This window comes from Scatophagus argus, chromosome 7 (assembly GCF_020382885.2).
Source record: "Scatophagus argus isolate fScaArg1 chromosome 7, fScaArg1.pri, whole genome shotgun sequence".
NCBI classification, from domain to species: Eukaryota; Metazoa; Chordata; class Actinopteri; family Scatophagidae; genus Scatophagus; species Scatophagus argus.
In genome coordinates, this window is record NC_058499.1 from 25,094,599 (window position 1) to 25,116,320 (window position 21,722).

The 21,722-nt window shown below is 39.7% G+C and overlaps 1 protein-coding gene across 4 annotated transcripts in view; it reads left to right on the forward strand.

The window, feature by feature from the left end:
* The window catches only part of ckap5 (cytoskeleton associated protein 5), a 35,126-nt gene that overhangs the window by 4,596 nt on the left and 8,808 nt on the right, over positions 1-21,722 (forward strand). For 3 of the 4 annotated variants that reach the window (XM_046394420.1, XM_046394419.1, XM_046394421.1), the window contains exons 2-33: positions 253-349; positions 1,784-1,977; positions 2,550-2,756; positions 3,677-3,848; positions 3,962-4,094; positions 4,214-4,317; positions 4,580-4,693; positions 4,842-4,946; positions 5,881-5,970; positions 7,307-7,471; positions 7,695-7,823; positions 7,925-8,101; positions 8,250-8,351; positions 9,033-9,143; positions 9,681-9,773; positions 10,669-10,854; positions 11,035-11,129; positions 11,482-11,665; positions 11,748-11,887; positions 13,235-13,409; positions 14,378-14,491; positions 15,496-15,624; positions 15,803-15,997; positions 16,095-16,221; positions 16,380-16,462; positions 16,816-16,926; positions 17,608-17,730; positions 18,635-18,784; positions 18,869-19,072; positions 19,165-19,300; positions 19,425-19,618; positions 19,711-19,883. In XM_046394420.1, coding sequence (XP_046250376.1) covers positions 293-349; positions 1,784-1,977; positions 2,550-2,756; positions 3,677-3,848; positions 3,962-4,094; positions 4,214-4,317; positions 4,580-4,693; positions 4,842-4,946; positions 5,881-5,970; positions 7,307-7,471; positions 7,695-7,823; positions 7,925-8,101; positions 8,250-8,351; positions 9,033-9,143; positions 9,681-9,773; positions 10,669-10,854; positions 11,035-11,129; positions 11,482-11,665; positions 11,748-11,887; positions 13,235-13,409; positions 14,378-14,491; positions 15,496-15,624; positions 15,803-15,997; positions 16,095-16,221; positions 16,380-16,462; positions 16,816-16,926; positions 17,608-17,730; positions 18,635-18,784; positions 18,869-19,072; positions 19,165-19,300; positions 19,425-19,618; positions 19,711-19,883 — 4,472 coding nt within the window. In that variant the 5' untranslated portion in view covers positions 253-292. The remainder of the gene's footprint in view (positions 1-252; positions 350-1,783; positions 1,978-2,549; positions 2,757-3,676; positions 3,849-3,961; positions 4,095-4,213; positions 4,318-4,579; positions 4,694-4,841; positions 4,947-5,880; positions 5,971-7,306; positions 7,472-7,694; positions 7,824-7,924; positions 8,102-8,249; positions 8,352-9,032; positions 9,144-9,680; positions 9,774-10,668; positions 10,855-11,034; positions 11,130-11,481; positions 11,666-11,747; positions 11,888-13,234; positions 13,410-14,377; positions 14,492-15,495; positions 15,625-15,802; positions 15,998-16,094; positions 16,222-16,379; positions 16,463-16,815; positions 16,927-17,607; positions 17,731-18,634; positions 18,785-18,868; positions 19,073-19,164; positions 19,301-19,424; positions 19,619-19,710; positions 19,884-21,722) is intronic. The other variant, XM_046394422.1, reaches the window with a different exon arrangement.

Below are 21,722 nucleotides of genomic sequence, written 5' to 3' on the forward strand. Positions count from 1 at the left end.
GTTTGAATTGTGTCCAACAGACTGTTTTGAGTGTTTTACTTTAAGACCAGTTATAACTAAATTTGGACCTCCTGTTCACTTGTTGGGAAGATTAGGAACATCCGTACTGTATAGTCTTGGTGTTCAAGCCGTGCTCTGCGGCCACAAGAATATCTAATAATAATGTGGGGTTTTTACTTATTCCTCCCTCTGTAAAGCAATGATGAAATGCACTAAATGTAATTTTGTGTTGGTAATATGGTTGTTTTCCAGCTGAGTACCTTTGGGGAAGCCCACCCCCCGAGTGGTCACCATGGGGGACGATAGCGAGTGGATGAAGCTTCCCATCGACCAGAAGTGTGAACACAAGGTGAAGGATTCATTAACTGATCTTTGTCCTTGATGATATTCTTTGCAGTTTACTTGAATTCACTCCGTTTAAAAAGAGTTCCTGACATCTTAGGATATCTCACCCATTCTATATTCTATATAACTTTTATGCATAGCGTTTCTTTTTGTGGTCCTTACTGTTGATTTTGGACGAAGCCTGATATTGGTCTTGCATTATTATTATTATTATTATTATTATTGTTATTATTATTATTATATTATTTACTGTAAACATCTAAACAACAAATTATATGATGCAGTATGTTTTTTGGTTCTTCATAACATTTGGTTTTCATTTTCTCAAACCGTTGAGCTGGTGATGATCTTTATGTTGCTTGTTGTCTAATAATCCCATGAAAAGATCCAGACCTACAGTGAATTGATTCTAATAAGTTCATAAAGAGTGCCTCAGAGTTCCATTAACACTATTAAAGACGCATCAGTGACCTACACTGTACCATTGGGTGTTGCTTCATCATCGTGAACACACTGAAGTTAGTTTGTTTTTACTCAGTCCTACATACACCACTGTGCTGCCACAAATGTGTTTTGTTTAACGTAGCAAGAATGAATGCTTTTTAATACAACTGCAATGCAATAAATCTTAATAACTGCTTTATATTACTTGAGTTTTTTTTTTTTTTTTTCATGATTTATGGTTTGACTTTGTGATCATTTTGTAGGCTGTCGTTTGTGCTTTGTTGATCAGCTTTGCAGCAATATGTACATGAATAAGTTTTAAATTCAAGTACAGAATCTATTTCTGGTTTAGTTGGGGTTCTTTACTACCACAAGGGTATCGAAGTAATTAATTTTGGAAGTTTGAAAAAAATATATATTCCCAGCTGATATTGTTTTGTTTTTTTCCTTTTAACTTTCTTGAGCACGTCATACAGAGTTAATTTTAGACTCTGCAGCCAAATGCGAGTCAGTGCTCTGTTAGCAAGAATAATGAGCAGACTGACCACAGGATCGACTCAATTTCCTGCTTCACTGCCATGTAACATTACTGAATTGTCTTTTTACATCCTACACAAAGGCCCTTTTTTTGTCTGTGCATCATCAAACCAGAACTTTACCTCTGTCTTGTGAGCCCAGATAAAGCCTTTTGCCTTCAGCTCAGAAATTAAACTAGGAAGAAAATCCAGTAAATATTTTCCTGCTGTACACTTGAAAGGAAAATGGAGAAGATTACATATAATGGAGATGTGTGGCCATTATGAATGTAGGTCACATCCCTTGTCTGTTATCATCTTCCCATTAGGAACTGGAAAGACATGAGTGTGTTGGTTCATGCATATCTAGTTTTACTTGTTCTTTCAGATAAGAGAAACAGAAACATGACTGAAATAAGTTGATCTGACTTTGTACTCCCCCTTTTTGATTTTCATTTGTTTTTCCTGCTGCTCTTCAGGTGTGGAAAGCGCGTCTGAATGGTTATGAAGAAGCTCTGAAGTTGTTCCAGAGGATTGAAGATGAGAAGAGTCCAGAGTGGGGAAAGTACCTGGGACTGATAAAGAAATTTGTAACTGACTCTAATGCTGTGGCTCAGCTTAAGGGCCTGGAGGCTGCCCTGGCCTTCATTGAGAATGCCCATGCAGCTGGCAAGTGAGTAATAATCAGGCACCTTTCAGTGAAATTCACAGTTATGAGTTCAGTACAGATCACTGAAGAGATCTGTGTGGATGTGAGGAGAGACTTTTAGCAAGAGCGTCTCAATATTGCTGTGGGGTTGTTCTGAGTACAAAAAAATGTTGTATTGGGCAGAAGTTTTAAATGAGAGTGGATAATGATGCCTTCACCAATCTGCTTCTCTGCTGAGAAACTATGTTTTCTTGTTTTTGTGTTGTCAAAATGAGCTGCAGTTTCATCTGTAGATTAATTTCCAAAATGTTAACTATTCTTTAACAATTGACTCAGAGCTGTTCACTACAATTCATTATACCCATCTATATTAAGTTCAGATCTCTGCAAGCTGATTTTCACACTATGTAAATGATTCAATTATGTAAACATGACTAGCAGTAAAATATTCACATAAACTTTGATCAGATTGGATAAAGGTATCTTTGTATACATTATAAATGTCCACACAAGCCAACTTGTTCATAAGACTATGTCTAGAAGTATGTCCAGTGTATTGTAACAAGTAGTGTTTGTATATATGCCCTTTGCTACAGGACAACAGGTGAGGTGGTATCGGGTGTGGTGACCAAAGTGTTCAACCAGCCAAAGGCCCGAGCTAAGGAGCTGGGCACAGACATCTGTCTGATGTTTATTGAGATAGAGAAGGCTGAGGTGGTTCAAGATGAGCTCCTCAAAGGCCTGGACAACAAGAACCCCAAGATAGTGGTGGCCTGCATTGAGACGCTCAGGAAGGCTCTCAGGTTAGTACTTCTCTCCCGGTTCAGAACAGGCACCCTCAGGAAACCCTTAACGCAAAACCCCTTGTGGATTAACTGAAAATAAAATCCACATTTTGGCTTGTTGATGAAATAAACAACATATTATAATATTTATGTATTAAAGATGTACAAAATGTATACAAGTATGTACAAGAATGTCTGTTACCTTTGTTACTATTTGCATCTTTTTATACAACCATTTGTAGCATTCAAAAGATGAAGCAATAGCAGATAAGGCATTGAACTGGTCACACATCACCAGTTTTTGCTGTACTTAATCTCATCTGTCCTTAATCTGATCAGCAATTATTGTTAAGTGTTTTCCTACGGTTATCAGCTGGTCCAAGATTCTGTCTTTGATCAGTCCAAACTAAGATGCTTGAACACTGAATGTTTTCTGTGATTATTTATCCTTTTTTTCCCATGTTGAAAACAGCTGTTGTTGTGTGGGTGTTAGCTGTCCACTGTCAGTCCCATGGTTCCTTGTGCCGAGTGTGTCAGCCAATTAGAGGTTGTGTTCCTGACTGGGCATGTGTGACATCTCTGATCTTAAACTCATTGCTCAGTGGAATAACATGACATTAACCTGACAAAAATTTCCGTGGTGTTTGACGTAAGCTCAACCCCATGATCACACAATCACACCATTAAAGTCCAAAGCCCTATGCATAGTAAGTTTGCATATCATTTTAATATCGTGTTATATGTTGTTGAGTGCAGGACAGTAACCCTCATAGAAAAGTACTGATAGGCCCTTTTAACCCCTCCGTAACAAGAGCCGTTTTAATATCAGTCATTGCCGATCAGGGAATTGTTTTGGTACTTCAGCCTGTCTGTCCTTTGTCTCCTGTCCAACGCACTAATGATTTGGTACCTCTTGATCTGTCATCATCTTGATCTAGTGAGTTTGGATCTAAGATCGTGACGTTGAAGCCTGTAGTGAAGGTTTTGCCCAAGCAGTTTGAGTCCAGAGAGAAGGCGGTGAGAGACGAAGCCAAGCTTCTTGCTGTTGAGATCTACAAATGGATCAGAGATGCTCTGAGACCTCCACTGCAAAACATTAACTCTGTACAGGTGGGGCACACTCTTCATTGCACATACTTGCCCACATCTTTTAATATTCAGTCTTCAAACTCAAGTTAAATTAAACAATGTTCTGTCTGTCAAATGTTGTTCTGTTCCTGCAGCTGAAGGAGCTTGAGGAGGAGTGGGTGAAGTTGCCTTCATCTCCTCCCAAGCAAACCCGTTTCCTGCGCTCACAGCAGGATCTGAGGGCAAAGTTTGAACAGCAACAAGCTCAAGGAGGAGATCAATCAGATGGTAGGTTAAAGCAACCTGCCAACACATTAATGCATACATTATTTTGCTTTATTGCCTTGCTTTGATGTGGAGGAGTTGTAGAGTCATGGTTTGGTGACATCTCTTTTTCTGTATTTTAGGAGAGGATGAGGGGGAAACGGCAGCAGCAGCAGTGGATCCTTATGAACTGCTGGAAGCTGTGGAGATTCTGTCCAAGATCCCCAAAGACTTCTATGAGAAAATAGTAAGACTGTCAAAGCTGTATAGACCACTCAGAAAGACAAAATCTGTCTGTGTTAAGTGACCAAGCCTTGTCTTGGACAACCTGTGAAGCTATGCAATGATCAAGAGTGTCCTACTTAATTTAGATTCTGCTACTGAAACACTTTTAACTGAAAAATGTCTGATAAGTGTACAGTATATTAGTTTTTGTAATTAGACTTTTTATGTATAATTGAACCTCACCTGTTCTACCCTACATGGGACTTTCCTGTCTGTTTTTGCAGGAGGCTAAAAAGTGGCAGGAGAGGAAAGAAGCTCTGGAAGCTATAGAGGCTCTGACCAAGAACCCCAAACTAGAGAATGGAGACTATGGAGACCTTGTCAGAGCACTGAAGAAGGTAAAACACTTATGGGTAACTTACCAGGGACTCATAAGATGAATAATTCAAATTCCCAAATTTCTTATTATAAAAAAAGCTTGACTTGGATTAAAAGAAGTCAAGGGGATTTGGTGTCTGTTGTACCCTTACTAGTTTTATGTTCCAGGTTGTGGGGAAAGATGCCAATGTCATGCTGGTGTCAGTGGCAGCTAAATGTCTGGCTGGACTGGCCACTGGTCTCAGGAAGAAGTTTGGGACATATGCAGGACAAGTAAGTTAAATGAATCTCTTTATATTATGACAGGAATTGTGTTTGCTTTTATAACAACGTGTCTCAAAATATCAAAAGAAATTTAGCCATTAAATGGCAACAGCGGTTTTTTAACATTTAATTTCAAAAGGAGCACATACAATCTCTGATATGTAACATGAAAATGAAGTGATGACATTTTATATTGCAAAGGTCAACTCAGCATCATAATTTTTTCTGTCCATTATTCAGCACCATAAGTCGGGAACAGCAGGGGACGTGGTGACCATATTTCACATTTGATCAGATCCTGAATTGCTGACACTAATCTTGGGTCTCTTTGAAACTGTGCTGATTGTATAGATCTTCTCTGCTGCTGGGTTGAAGATGTGTGCGATGGATTCATATTGTATAATTAAGGGTTCCTTTGCAGCAATGTCCATACTTGAAGCTTTGTAATCTGCCACACGCTTATTGGTTTTGCTGATATTGAAGTTCAAGGTGATTTTTGAACAGCTCACTACATAGGAGTGTTGGCAGATGTGAATGTAAGCTGTAGATTGACTGATGTGGAGAGGCATACAACCATGAGATGGTGATTGTCGTCTTTTAATCCTGCTTTTAATCATGTGGGCAATAAAATCAAAAGACTAGTTATTTCTTACACACCTTTGCCTAATAAAAGGGGCTGAGGCTGGTGCCACATTCATTTAGCGGGGAATAAATTATTGTGGTTATCAGATGTGAGCTTTGGACCTCAATAATATACTACTCGAGAATTCTTTGGTTAAAAACGATTTAGCAGATTTAACCAAGATTTTACCATGATTATTAAAATATTGATATCGTAATATAGTAAAGGCTTTGCTCAAATGAAACACCAATTGAATGTATTGGAAGTGTTGTCTTATCGAAGTTGCCGATTGCTGCTAAATTAGAGCTCTTTATATTTTAGGTGGTTCCAACCATTCTGGAGAAGTTCAAGGAGAAGAAACCTCAGGTTGTTCAGTCCCTGCAGGAGGCCATTGATGCCATCTTCTTAACTGTAAGTATAGTTTTAATACTGTCACCAAGTGCTTGCTCAAGGGGGAATGTTGGGTTCTCTGTAAAATTTAATTAAAGAGTTTGGTCTAGACCTGCTCTAATTGGAAAGTGCCATGAGATAAGTTTTGTTATCAGTTGGCTCTATATAAATAAACCGAATTGAATTGAATTTGCTTCCATTAAATATTTAGTTTTGAGCAGTTCTTTGTGAGTCCTCCAAAGAAATGTGTGATGTGATGAAAACTTGTGATATTTCTACAGTGTGGTATTACTATGTTAAAACATACGTGCTAAATGCTTGTACAGGTGTTCTCTTTTTATCTCATCTTGGCAGGTAGAATCAGAATATACGGATAGTATGGTGTTTAACGCACTGTTTCACAGCACAAAATGAGTGAAATACAGTTAACATGCGAGTTGACCTGTGCTCCAGTTCTCCTGTAATGATGGTCACACTGTTGGTGTTGGTGTCACTGTTGTTTATTTGTTTTCACAGCTGAAACAATGAATCGATTGGTAGACTTGACAAGAACTGACTTGAACCATTCTGATAATCGGTATAATAATTTTTCAAGCAAAGATGCCAAAATATGCTTTTGTTTCAGCTTCTCAGCTGTGGTGATTAGCTTGAAATTGTGGCTATTTTTCACTATTAACATAATGACAAAAATAAATAAGAAAAAAATAATTTACAGACTAATTGATAACAAAACTATTCCTTAGTTGCAGCCCTTGTTGCAAGTAGGGCTTGTTAGAAGTTCAAAGCAAAAAAATATGTAATTTATTCATGCTAACTAATAATACTACATCATTATTTATTTGTTATATTTTGAATAAAATGTGCGATGCTCTGTTCAGAGTGCTCTAATCTGAGATTGGATAGTCACACCGAATTAATGAACTCATTAAAAGATTGTGCAACTTTTTTTCTTAAATTTGCAGCTCCAATAAACCAAAGCATTCCTCCCTCTACTACTGCTGGTTAAAATCACAGACAAGTGCAAAACACCTTTGCAGTGAGAGCTCATTCATATACAGCGCATGTGAGGAAAATAAAGTTATGTTAATTCTGTTCTCAGTTTATTTCTTCTCTTTATCGCCGTGACAGATTTTGATGGCAATGAAAATTTTAAGAATGAAAACAACAACAACAAACAACATGATCCCACACTGCATGCGTCTTTTGTTTTGATTTCAGCACCCCTAGCGACTGAATGTTCATATTGTTCATTTAATTTACTCTGAAATGAGTTTTTTTTTTTTTTGTCAAAAGAACTCTTTATTTGACTTGGCATGGCAGGGGCTATAGTAATAACATGTTTGTTGTCTCTTCCCAGACCACTCTTCAGAACCTGTCAGAGGACATCCTAGCTGTGATGGACAATAAGAACCCTTCCATTAAGCAGCAGGCCTCCCTGTTTCTGGCTCGCTCCTTTAGACACTGTACACAGGCCACACTGCCTAAGAGTGTCCTCAAACCCCTTTGTGCTGCTCTCATCAAGGTACTCACACCCTGAGTGTTTTTTTTTCTCTTTTAGTAAAACTGTGTGTGAGATAATAAACACATGCATTTTTTTCTTATAAAATGAAGTGTCAGTATCAGTAATCACTTTTATGTATAGCATGTGTGCCTACTGTTCTAAATTCTCAAAAATTGTGGAAAGATTCCTAACTGTCATTTTAAAATATCTTTTAAAATGGTCTCTACTTCTCTTACCACTTCAGCAAGTGAATGACTCTGCTCCAGAGGTGCGTGATGCTGCTTTTGAAGCTTTGGGGACGGCCATGAAAGTGGTGGGAGAGAAAGCTGTGAACCCGTTCCTGGCTGACTTGGATAAACTCAAACTGGATAAGGTATGGATCAGTAGGACGATGAAGGGAGAGGAGAGCTGAGATCAATTAATATATCAATATCATTAAATGTGCCCTGCTTTCATTTGTATCTTTGTTAACAGATAAAGGAATGTGCTGATAAAGTGGAGCTTCCTGGAGGGAAGAAGGGTGCAGGAGGAGGTAGTGGTGGTGGCGGTGGCGGCGGGGAGAAGAAGCCAGCATCAAAAGCTCCTGCTGCTGCTGAAGCTCCACCCAAATCTTCTGCACCACCCAGGAAAACCCAAGCTGCAGCCAGCAAGGTACACTCAGAGCAGTGCACTCAGAGAAAACTTAATTAAAAATTAATTCTGGTTGTTCTGAAATTTTGCTATGCTCTGAACAGGAAATGTAAGATGGCGTTCACTGTCCACAATTGTACTTAAAGTATTTTGTGTCTCTTTTCTCCAGCCGTCAGCAGGTCCGCCTAAGAAGGGCAAACCAGCCTCTGCAGCTGGTGGAAAACCCAAGAAGACTTCTGACAGTAAAGATTTCACAGAGAGTGAACTGTCTGTAAGTCTGTGTTCATACAGTTCATTCAGATGAAGCCTTTGTTTGAAAGGTTAATATAACAATATCATTGGTGCATCCAGTATAACATGTTTTGCTTACTCTGGCTCTGCACCATCAGCCCCATTCAGACAGAATTCTTTTGTGGTTTTTAACTGACCAATCACAACAGTTTATCTAATATGGAGTGGGTTCATTATGCTGACTGACAAAGGACAGTCACCTGTCCTAAATGGAAAATGTCGCAAGCAAACTATCTTCATATTTGAGACTATCTAGGAAGTCAGTGTTGATGTGGCTGTTCTTAATATTGAGGTCAGAAGCCCCAGGGGCACCCAGGCTTCTGATTTAGGTTTTAATTTTCACTGTTTTCAATCTGTTGTTGTACATGCTTTAACACTAATATTACTGGGACACTTAATGGGATGGAACAATCTTTAATGTTATGATTTAAACCTGTACTTTTCCTGTTTTGATAAGTCTAGATGTCTGATATAAAAAGGGTCTGTTATAACAAGTGCTGACTTAGTTTTTTTGTCTTTGGTAATTAAAATTGAGCCATACTGCAGCCATACTTAAAATCAGCTGCTTCAGTATCATTTGCATGCAGCTATGGCTCTCAAAGAGAAAGTGTTGCAGTTGCCATTTCCGATCACTTAAATGTTGCATGTGTGGTCATGGCAGGCTGAGGTGTGTGAGGACTTGGCAGCAGGTGTACTGCCTGCTTCCTGTCTACAGCAGCTGGACTCGGCCAACTGGAAGGAAAGACTGGCTAGTATGGAGGAGTTCCAGAGGGTAAAGTTTTGGTTTTTTTTTGTTTCCCCCCCCCCCCTCTCCACTAATGATCCTGTGAACTCATGACCATTTATTTCATAAATTAGTTTTATCGGTTTGCATAGAAATCATGGTGCCTGTCATACTCTAGCAGTTGTTCTTGCAAGACTTAAATTGATGTACATGGTTCAGGAGCTGCAACAAGCAGTCCATTTAGTTAGTACTATTTTGATAATTGATTAATTGTTTATTTTCTATCTGATTCCAGATTGTCAAACGTGAGAATGTGATGTCATATGAAAGTAAACTGACTATCTTGGTCGAGTAAAAGAAGAAAAAATTTTAGAATGGGCATTTTTAAGTGTTTTTATTATGATTGTTATGATGAATCTGTGCCGAAGAAACCTACTTGGACTGAACCTTATTGCTGCTAACTGTCAGCATGAAATACCTAAACCCTGCATACCATGTGGAAGCCCTGGAAAAACCTGACATGTCACTACCTCTTATTCAACAATAAGCATTGATGTTGATCTGTGATTTCATGTATGTGTTTAGGCTGTTGAAACCATGGATGCCACCACGATGCCTTGCCAGGCCTTGGTCAAGATGTTGGCCAAGAAACCAGGCTGGAAAGAGACCAACTTCCAGGTAATTGTCTCTATTATAGCAGCTGACATTTCACTAATTATTTCTTCAAACCGTGTGTCAGCAGGTGCTTTGACTTGGAATGCAACAGTGTCTGAATTTAGAAGCTGAATCCCCAGATCCCTGATCTTTTTTTTTTTTGTAAACATCTTCCCACACACTCAAGACGCAAAGAGGACGAGTGTTTTTAGAGAAATGTGACATCCTTTCCTCTGAACTTCCATCAAATGCAAGTTCACTTGACGATGATGATGATTGTAAGAAAGTGACGAGATACAACTGTAGTTCCTTGGATGGCCACTTGAGGTTGAGGACAACAGCATATCAGTACCCATAAAACTGTTAAAATGCCCAACTTTACAACAGATACAAACATGTTTACAACCTGATTTAAAAAAAAAAACAAACAAACAAAAAAAGCACAGTTTTGGTCTTGATAGGTAATTTCCCTTTTCATAACAACTATACAGGGATGAATCCTCGCATAACTTACATTACATTAAGGTTTAAATTTAAGGGCATTGCCTCACAACCATGAGCTGTCTGCTAGGCTTCAGCTCCACTTATGTGAGTCACTGAGTTTGTCCTCTTAGCTGTGTTTGTGCTGTGTTTTGTGTTCATTGTGTTGCTGTGGACACAGATGAACAATTTTTGACTGAATTGTGAATCAGAATATAAATCAAATCTAAAACTAAGACACTTGGCATTAAACTGCAGAATTGTGGTGATCACTAACAGATTTTGAATAATGGAATGTTAACTCAGATAAAAGTGATGGCTGTTCTGCAAACAGCCTTCATGTTGGCGGACTAGGCCATTGTTCAGGTCATGCAAGGAGCAATCGGTAATGTTCTGGGACACGGTTATTCTAATGTTGTAATCTTGTCTCCCTACGTAGGTGATGCAGATGAAGCTGCACATAGTGGCTCTTATAGCTCAGAGAGGACAGTTTTCAAAGACGTCTGCCTCCGTGGTTTTGGATGGATTGGTGGATAAAGTTGGAGACGTCAAATGTGGTGGAAATGCCAAAGAGGGACTGACTGCTATTGGAGTGGCCTGCTCACTGCCATGGACTGCAGAACAGGTCTTTAGCCTATTTCTCTGGACAGAAGAAATCATCTTTTTGTTGAAGTTATGACATTTGAAAATACATTTCTATCCCAAAGAAAGATTTATTTATTTATTTTTAAGAGTAATCAACAGGCCAGTAGCTGTTGTTGCTGCCGATGTACTGTATTCACACATTTTGTATTTTATTTGTCAGGTTGTGTCTATGGCATTTGCACAGAAGAACCCCAAAAACCAGGCAGAGACTCTCAACTGGCTGGCTAATGCCATGAAGGAGTTTGGCTTTGCTGGGTAATTAATGCTCATTTTTTTGTTTTAGAGCTTAGTATTATTGATCTCTGAGTAAGATTGCTGGCATTACAAATGGTTAATCCCGGGCCAATATTCGGCATACACAACTATGATGTTAAATCCATAGTCCAAGAATGGATTTTACAGGCAAGTGGGAGACATACTGATTCCAGCAGTTTAACTTGTGAAGTGATACATTTTTGCTTATTTAGATGTTCTGGGAATTAATAGTAGGAAGTTAATGTATTTTTTCCTGCGTAAACCATGTCAAACACTGATAAGAGAAATTTTATGTATGCCTTTTTAAATGCCTTAGTGCCATCTGCTTACCTTTGACCTCCCCTCTCTGCAGTATCAATGTGAAGGGTTTCATCAACAACGTGAAGACAGCCCTGGGAGCAACTAATCCTGCTGTTCGGACAGCTGCCATAACCCTACTGGGAGTCATGTACCTCTACATGGGCGCTCCGCTACGCATGTTCTTTGAAGACGAGAAGCCCGCGCTCCTCTCGCAGATAGATGCTGAGTTTGAGAAGGTAGGGACTTCTACAGGCACTTTACTGTGTGCTAAGTAACATGGAAGAAATGACACATGACAACAAGATATTTACTTTACAGATGCAGGGTCAGTCTCCACCCGCTCCAATCCGATTCACCAAGAAGGCGGCGGCAGAGGAGGAGGGTGATGAAGGAGAGGAGCCGGAAGAAGATGGAGGTGGACAGGACATCATGGACCTGCTTCCCAGAACAGATATCAGGTAGCCAAACGGTCACTGCAAAGAATGGACCCTCTTGTCAAATTTTGTAAAACAATATTAAATTCTCTCCCGAATGTCGTTATTTTTCAATTATGACTTGTCTTAAATTTTGAGATGATACCTTGACTTAGTAGAAATCACACTGACCAATCAAATTTAGCATGGCGTATTGAAATATGAATATACTGACAATAGAGACTGAGTGTGAGACACTGTTGGATTTTCCACACTCATCATACCAGCTACCAAATACATATGGGAGAGGATTTAAAAAGAATAAAAATATTTAAGACAACAGTACAATTACTTTCTAAATAAAGAAAATGCCCCTTATTCATGTAAACTGACCCGGTCTTTCCTGCAGAATAAGATTAACCGTCCTACATGGTTGTTGTTAATGTATTCAAGGGATTGGGTCTCCAAGATTGACAGCAGTGTGCCAGGCACATCCACTAACTTATTGGAGTAAACTTGAATGCAGGTGTTCCTGATACTAATCATTTGTGGACAAGCCAGCAGCCATTCTTCCTCCTGTGCGTGACAGCTTTGATTCAGAGTCTGCATGTAGAGGTCAGGCTATTCACATATGACTCTGATGCCTTAATAAGAGAGAGTGCATAACAAGGAGCGGCCGAGTGAATCATCAGTGTGCTGCAGTTATATCAGCTCTGTTTGCTCAGCTGCCACCTGTGGAATTACCTGCTTGGGGAGCTCTGGCTTTCTACATAATTACTTTCTCTTATGAAGACTCTCTCATAATTTTTCTTTTGATTTTTAGGTGTGTTAATTTTTAGGCTACACTGTACTTTATTGACAATGCAGTTAAGCACTTTGTAACGCTGGTTACAGTGCTATACTTTTTTTTTTATTATTTATTATTATTATTACAGTGAAATGAGATTTAACCTATTTTAAATAGTTAAAAAATACAAGGTCAGTATGTGACGGTCAGTATTGACCAGCCGCATATTAACTTATTTATCCCTTATCCCATCCTTGTCACATGAATAGTACATTTGCATTTCAAACAAATGCCAGCCTCTAGCATGTAGCACATGGTTTGATTTGGAGGAATACTGCTAGCAAACCTGCATAACAGTTCCATGTCCTGTCTTGCTATAGACCACAATATTTAGGATTTTCCCTTTTCACGTTAAATTCCATATATCATGTAATGATCAAACATCAGACTGAAAGTACTGTCTGCTGTGCTTACTCTTAAACAAGATTATTCCAGTCGTCCTATTCCAAGACTAAGGTGGCTTTCATAATCCTGTCTGTATTGATGTTGGCAGTCGCTGCTTCCTCACCCTCCTCTTTATATCTTTCTTTCCTCTCATCTTTAAGTGACAAGATCACATCTGAGCTGGTGTCTAAAATTGAGGATAAGAACTGGAAGATCCGGAAGGAGGGTCTAGATGAGACTGCCGCCATCATCTCGGAGGCCAAGTTCATCACAGCCAACATCGGAGAGCTGCCTCTGGCCCTGAAGGGACGGCTTGGTGATTCCAACAAGATTCTGGTTAGTTAGAGAAAAGCATTTGGTCATAACAAATTGTATTCGTGCTGTGAAATGTTAAATCATCCGTCTTTGCTCATTTAAACGTAGCCTTTCTTGCCCTGTAGGTGTGAATTAATTACAGATAATGAACTTCTAAAAATGCACTTTTAAAAAATGTTAATGTTATCAGTTATATTGTGTGCATTGGAAACAGGTCATTTATCCATTATTGATTGGGGGGAAAAATACTTATGATACATCCCTATTATCACGACTAGCAATGGATCTAAAACATCTCACTTCACCACAGATTGCTTCCAGCCCGCACAGCTTTGTTTAACGCAGTACAACATTTTATATTGACAGTTCTTCATTCAACGTATTGACTCTGCTTTTACTCTCATTTCTCATTTGCTCTTACTTTGAGCTCCCCATCAGTTAATTGACTGCTCGAATACACAACAGCTGAGTGAAACTGTGTCCAACTCTGTGGACGTGACCAGGTCCCCTACTGCCCTAAACCTCTGAATAGTTCCGTAAATGAAAGCCTGTGTCTTTGGGCCTGTAAATTCTAGTTGGTTTCAAATTAAATATTCAAAGTATAATGGAGAGAAGCTTTGCTTTGGGGTCTAGATTGTATTTATGGATCGTAGTTCACATATATCAGTTTTTGCTTTATTGTTTCCTGTCGGGCATGCACATTCATACTGAAGAAATAACTATAATAACTTAAATAACACACATTCGTACACTAAGTTCCTTCCAAGAACATGATCAGCAGGCATACTGTATGTGCTGATATTTTCCCCTCCCCTACCACTTGGTCGAAGCAAATTGACCCAGTTTGTTTGTTTTTGAAGAAATATATATATATATATAAATACTGCTCTGGGTTGAGCAGTGAAAATTAGGGATTTAAGAAGTACTTTTCACAGTAATATGACGCTGAAAATGTAAGTTAAAGTGGCTGTTTTGTTTGCGTTGTCCAGGTCCAACAGACCCTGACCATCCTGCAGCAGCTGGCCGTAGCCATGGGACCTGGACTCAAGCAGCATGTTAAAGCACTGGGAATCCCTGCTATCACTGTACTGGGAGACAGCAAGGTACTGGGAACACACACTTGCAGTAACATACATCTGTGTTTTGCACATTCAACAGCAATGGCCGTGTAGTATTTCTAGCGCTGTGAATGCTCACTTCTTTTCATCTCGAATGCAAATGATGTTGTTCATTTTTCATTTTTAATACTTTGTGTCATTCATTTATTAATTCAAGTAGATTTCATTAAATTAAACAAAATGATCAAGTGAAGCTTTTCAGAGACAAACACTGAGATGCATCAGAAACATAATATAATAATAATTATATAATAAAATATATTATGGCACATGAACAGGAGAGAGAGTGAGAGCATCGAGTCTGTCAGTTAGAGTTAAAGGTGTTAGCCTTTTAAGCTCTGGTACAACAGAGGTTGGAAGGTTTGCAGCATAGGCTGCAAAATTACAGCATGAGTAACATTTGCTAACGTCTATAAAAACAAGTTTAAAGTAGTGCAGCTCATCACTTAAACAGGCTTGTGGCTGGCAGAGCATATTAATGTTGCATACATGATGTGCAGAATCCAAGCCTAACGAATGGTTTCAGACAAACAAACCGCATGAAAACTGTGAGTTAAGATGATTTTGATTGTGGACAGAGCTGCCTTCACAGAACTGCATGCTTTAGGAAGCACAGTTTCCCTGTACCAGTATGGCTGCCGTTGTGTGTGGGAATTGGTGTTTGATGTATGGTCTTGATGCAGCCGAGAGAATGGTCTTTAATTGCGTGCTAGAATACAGCTACCGAGCAGAAAAGCTATGTTATTCTATTCATTCATTTTTATGGCACTTCCACCATATTGTACAAAATTAAACTATGGCAATTTACAATTTTATACCTTATATTTGATTTTTAAAAACTACTCTAACATGTCCTTTGAAAATGTACAGATGAGAAATGAGTGCAATAAATCAAGAGACATGAGAAGATGGAAACGAGTCAGATTGGGGTCAAGGTCATGCTCCTGGCTCTGTACCGATGATGGACTTGTCTCTCTGTTCCTTTGCAGGCCAATGTAAGGATGGCGGCCTTGAGCACCCTGCAGGCCTGGGTGGAACACACTGGGATGAAGGAGTGGCTGGAAGGAGAAGACCTGTCAGAGGAACTGAAGAGAGAAAATCCCTTCCTTCGACAAGAGGTGCACACAGATTAACTCACTTTATTTTATTTTATTCAGAAAACGCTGGCACCACTAAATTTTGTTGTATGTTTTGTAGACAAAGTGACATTTTAGACAAGAATATTCCTGAGTGAGCTCATAATACGCATGATGCTGATCAGAGACGTGTTTTGCTATAAAACTCTTCATCACCCAGGTGCTAGGCTGGTTAGCAGAGAAGCTGCCCACCCTGAGGACGGTACCCGGGGATCTGATGCTGTGTGTCCCTCAGCTCTACGCCTGCCTGGAAGACAGAAATGGAGACGTGAGGAAGAAAGCTCAGGATGCCTTGCCCACATTCATGATGCACCTGGGCTACGACAAGATGTGCAAGGCTACTGGGAAACTCAAAGTACTGAACCGATATATTGTGCTGTGACTAGCAGACATATTCAGTGGCTGGCCTTGTCTGTTGTAATTAATGTGTCTCTGTCCTCGTCTCCCGACAGCCTGCCTCTAAGGATCAGGTGGTAGCCATGTTAGAAAAAGCCAGGGCAGTGATGCCAGCTAAACCTGCAGCCCCTGCCAAAGCAGGAGGGGGCAAAGGCTCTGCAGAGCCTAGCAGAACTGCTTCAGGTTTGTATTACTGTTCAGTAAATTACTTTTAGACTCACTACAGCCACAGTGTCAAATCATGTCTGTGCTACTCCGGGGTAGTTTGACACATAATGTAAAGTACGATTGAGTTCTGACAGCTGATGGTGCTGATGATGTTATGTGCCGCTTCTCCACAGCTTCCAGGTCTCAGCCGGTTAGTGAGGACTTGGAGGGTAAACCTGAAGTGAAGAAGGTCCGAGGAGGAGTGGCTGCTAAGAAGGTACTTTTCACTGTTCATACACACAGTTTAGATATTTTGTTATTGTTAGTGCTGCCTGTCTAGTCAAAACAAGATTGGATTTGGGGAGCCATTGTTCTCCACTCATTTCAGTTATGAACAGAATCAGTCTGACTCCACCGACCTTGTGGATTTACATTTTTTTTTTTTTTAAGACACTCCAAATCTGCACCTCTGCACACATTCATGGTTTGTCAGTGCTGTTAGTGATTGTACACATCAGGCATGTACAATCAACATTATTCTCCTTTTTTATCCTTGCACACCATTGGGTTTTTATTAGTCATTTCATGACCAAGAAGTGTAAACATGATGTGGTTTTTCTACTCACTCAGCCTCCCTCCCCTCCCGAGGAACCTGTCCCTCCCCCTCCCTCCAAGGACAAGGACAGTAATGCTAGTAAAAAGCCTCCCGGCAAAGGGAAGGCTGCTGCTGGCAGTCAACAGGTAGATGCTCAGCAGAGGTCCTCACGATCAAACTCGGTCCACTCTACATGCTGCTGCTTATGAAAGCTGTGATCTCTGGAGCACATGAGCAGTAGATGTGGACAGAGTTTCTCAGGGGACACTCCTTGACGTCACAGATGTAACTGTTCGGCTTCTGTCTGCCTCGGCCCGGTCGAGTCATGGCCTCAGTCTAATCCTGTCTCTCTAGTCACTAACACTGTCACTGAATATACGACTGTATAACCAAATGCACATGCTCACACGATTGTTAGGTGAAATGAAATCAGCAGACTTCTGTTTTAAGATAACGACATGTAACAATGCGCCGACTTGAGATAAATCAGAAACTGCTGTGTATGCATGCTAAATGAAGCACACACTGAGAGTGGTCACTTTGAGGTTTCAGGTCACTGCATGAATGTGTGTTTTGCAATAATCTGACATCAGTGTTTCTCATGCTCTGTTTATGTATTAACCTGCACTGAGGTCTTTGCAGAATAACAGCTCTTCCTGTCTTGTTTCTCCTGACTGCCACCTTACACGACTATCACGTCATTCAAATCGCACAAAAAAAGCTGATGAGAAAACAGACTTGCACTTAGTTATGAGTAACATATCCACAGACAGAGCACATGGGTTCACTTAGCTGACCTCACACTGTGATGCTGTGTCTCCTGTCAGGGTGCTGCTGGTAAGAAGCCTGTAGCCAAAAGCCTGAAGGATGAGGAAGATAAGTCTGGACCGATCTTCATCCTCATCCCCAATGCTAAGGAACAGAGGATCAAAGAGGAGAAACAGCTGAAGGTACCTGACTTTTTTTTGTGCATTTGTGTTTTCCCTCTTTCACTAATAATCTGCACATAGTGCTGGTACAGAAAATCACTGAAAACAAACCACACATTTGTAATGTGACTATTTATGTGGCCTTGTTTTTTTTATATAGATATATATATATCTATATATATCTATATATATATATATATATATATATATATCTATATATATAGATATATATATATCTATATATATATAGATATATATATATAGATATATATATATATGTGGTACTTTCAGTACGATCAAATATGGAAATTCTATTGTTTTAAATGTTGAAAAAGTATTGCTTTTGAAAATCTTAAAACACAAGAGTCCAATTATTTACCATACAGGAAAACTATAGCAATTGAAATTAAAAATGAAACCAAACCAAACTACACGTTGCATTACCATACTTGTACTCAAAAAGTCAATAACGCATTGTTTTCCAAACATCTGTTATACACATGTTTAGAATAAGAATAATAATCTTCCTTATTATAAAACACACTGTTGCCAGTTTATTAGGTCCACTCAGCCATATCTAAAGCAGCCAAATACTGATTAATTCTACATATTTATTACTCTATTCACATTTCTCCAAAATTGAGCATGATTTTGAAACTTGACAATTTTGCAAGACTGGTGCTGTTCAAGAGGTTAAACAATCTGATATTTTAATTAATATAATTTGAGGGGTCACAATGCTTACATGAATAATGTATTTCTATAATGTTGCTACAGGAATATATTGTGTTGTCAATCTCTGCATGATAGAAGTATGAACTGTGTTAACAGATTGATTCTTTGCAGTCAGCTGAACTCCTTTTATATCGGACCATAACCACCTTTCCTGCTGTCTAGTGTGACTGACTCATCTGCTCTTTTGTAGATTTTGAAGTGGAACTTCATCACTCCTCGAGATGAGTACGTGGAGCAGCTGAAAGCTCAGATGTCCACCTGCTTTGCTAAGTGGCTGCAGGATGAGCTCTTTCACTTTGACTTCCAGAGACACGTCAAGGCTATTGGAGTTATGATTGAGGTAGCGGTCGGTCTTGATTCTGCATGTGGTGGAGTATTGGACGTAGGTTAGTTTTAGTACTAAAGTCCTGTTTTTGTTTGACAGAGGTTGGAGAGTGAGAGCGATGCCACCATCAGCTGTCTGGACCTGATTCTGAAATGGTTCACTCTGCGTTTCTTTGACACCAACACCACTGTCCTGATGAAGGTGTTGGAGTATCTAAAGCTACTGTTTGCCATGCTGAACAGAGAGAACTATCACCTGACTGAATACGAGGCCAACTCCTTTGTTCCTTACCTCATACTCAAGGTGAGAACACATCCTATTCAGAATAATTAAGCAAGCCACTTTAAAGCTTTTTCTTTTGAGTTGCTCAGTTTCTTCTCTCTCCTCATCTTCAGGTTGGAGAGTCAAAAGATGTGGTTCGCAAAGATGTTCGGGCCATACTGGCCATGCTGTGTAAAGTGTACCCAGCATCCAAGGTCTTTCCTTTCCTTATGGATGGAACTAAGTCCAAGAACTCCAAACAGAGAGCTGGTAGGTCTCTACAGACGGTGAGCTAGCTGGCCAAAGTTCTCAGTCCAAACCTGCTCTGCTCATGTACGGAGAATTGCTGGAAGAGTTATTCTTTTACAATGTTTATTTGGTATTCTTTCCTCAGAATGTCTGGAAGAGTTGGGTTGTTTGATAGAAGGCTATGGGATGAATGTATGCCAGCCGACACCTGCGAAGTCTCTGAAGGAGATTGCTGTCCACATAGGTGACAGAGACACATCTGTCCGCAATGCCGCCCTAAACACCGTGGTGGCTGTGTACAACGTCTGTGGGGAACAGGTCTACAAACTAATTGGAAATGTAAGAGTTGTACTTTGTAGGGTGTCATAAGACTCATCCCCCAAAATCTACTCTCTACATATTTACATTACTGTTTCTCCTGTGCTTTCCAGTTGTCAGAGAAGGACATGAGCATGCTGGAGGAGAGAATCAAGCGTTCAGCCAAGAAGACTCCTGCAGCTCCTGCCAAACAGAGTGCGACAGAGAGGTCTCAAAGAGAGCACCCTACGAACCCCAACGCCACTTTCCTCCGCAAGCCTGCACAGGAAGACCCCAACAAACTCAAGTAGGTTACCCCTGACTCAGGACTGAGGATAAGTTAGCCTTAGCTGAATTAAAAACCAGCAAGTAGGCCTATAATACGTTTTATTTCCAGTGAACTTTTGAAGATATTGCGGATGCTAAGCATGTCCAGTAGAGCGACATAATGTATTCCATGAAATTTATATTATGCGAGCATAATACATCATAACATTCATTTACATTTAAAAAGGCAACATCGATAAACATTCTTCAGACACCAGTACAGAGAAGAAAAATCATGTCACCAGTTAAGAATTCGTTATTGGTGTAAAACGCATTCACTCCTCTGTCCTTCTTTTTCGTGTTCATTTTACAGCATTCAATCACAGTACACAGAATAACACTTTTGGACAAAATGACTATAAAGTGAGAACTGATCTCTTTTTACGTTACTGTGCACCCTTTTATCAAATGAGACAATTTGTTGGATTTAGCTGTCCAGAGTTATACACTGATGAGCCTCAACATTAAAACCACTAACACGTCAAGTGAATAGTATTGATTATCTATTTATAATGCAGTTTTTCCTGGGAAGCACTGATTCCTGTCATTCATGTGGGTATTGCTTTGACACATTACTCCTAGCTAAACACTGCTGTAGACCAAGCCCCCTCCCCCAAACACACACATGCACATGCACCATCTCTAGAATTTTTACAGAAATCATTGATCTATTGATGTGGAGTGACAATAAGTGTTTTTTAAACAGGTGGAAGGCTATAGAGTCTTCTGGGTGGATGTGAAATGTCTTGAATGTATTAATATCGAACTTTTCCAACTGTTTTTCATAAGCATGTCAACCATCCTATCAACTTACCACCCCTTCAGTCTGTCGGATCTATAACAGACTTCTACGTGCTGTGGACTATTGTGCCTTGACTACTGTTGTATTCATCCCATAAATCTTTTGAATGTTTGTGTTCTGCTCGCAACTAATCTGTCCTTCTCTTCTTGTCTTGTTTTACTGAGTCATCGCATGTTGCGCTGCTTTCACAGACACTTATTTGATATGAAAGGAGAATTGGCACTTAAACTCATATCCATTGTGTCTGTGAAACCAACTTTGGTCTCTAAGCGTATGTGGCTGGCTGCTCGGCTAGCCGCCTGTTTTCTGCCTGTCTTTTAATCCTTCATCTCTCTTCCTATGTGATTTTACTCCTTCCTCTGCTCCGCCTGCCTTCCGTTCTGGAGCAGAATAATGTATCGCACATATAGGATGTGAGTACCTCCTCCTCCTCCTCCTCCTCCTGTGGCTCGTCTCCCTTTCCTACATATTGCCATTGTAACAACTCCACTCTGAATGTAATGCTCATCGTTCATCGGACTAATGAACAGAAGCGTTCCCTGTGACATTTGAGTTTTAGTCGTGCTTCTTCAAATGGTAGGCAGTCAGGATTTGTTATTCACCTCATTGTCAGATGAGTAACGTGGCATACTAATTTTCAAAATGTCATATGGTTCATTCTTCTTTCAGTCATCCATTTGTCTTGTGTATGTTCTTTATGCTGTCCTGGCAAATGTGATGAGCTGTTGTTTGCTTAGTCTTACTCAAACTAGAAATATAGCGTCACGTTTTTAGAATTTTAGTTTTTAGATTATTGCAATAAGGAACTTGGCATCGAATGATGGCCATTTTTTTTAACCTTCTTTAAGTAGCAACAGTTTTGATTGGTTTTATGGTGTGAAAATTATACTTAAGAAACAAGAGGGCAAAAATCATGACACCGGTAGTGAATTTTTCAACCCTTGATAAGTCCTTTTGTAATTTCCCACAATGAAGCACCTTTCAACAGGCAAACAATTGGTCTAATGGAGGCAACTG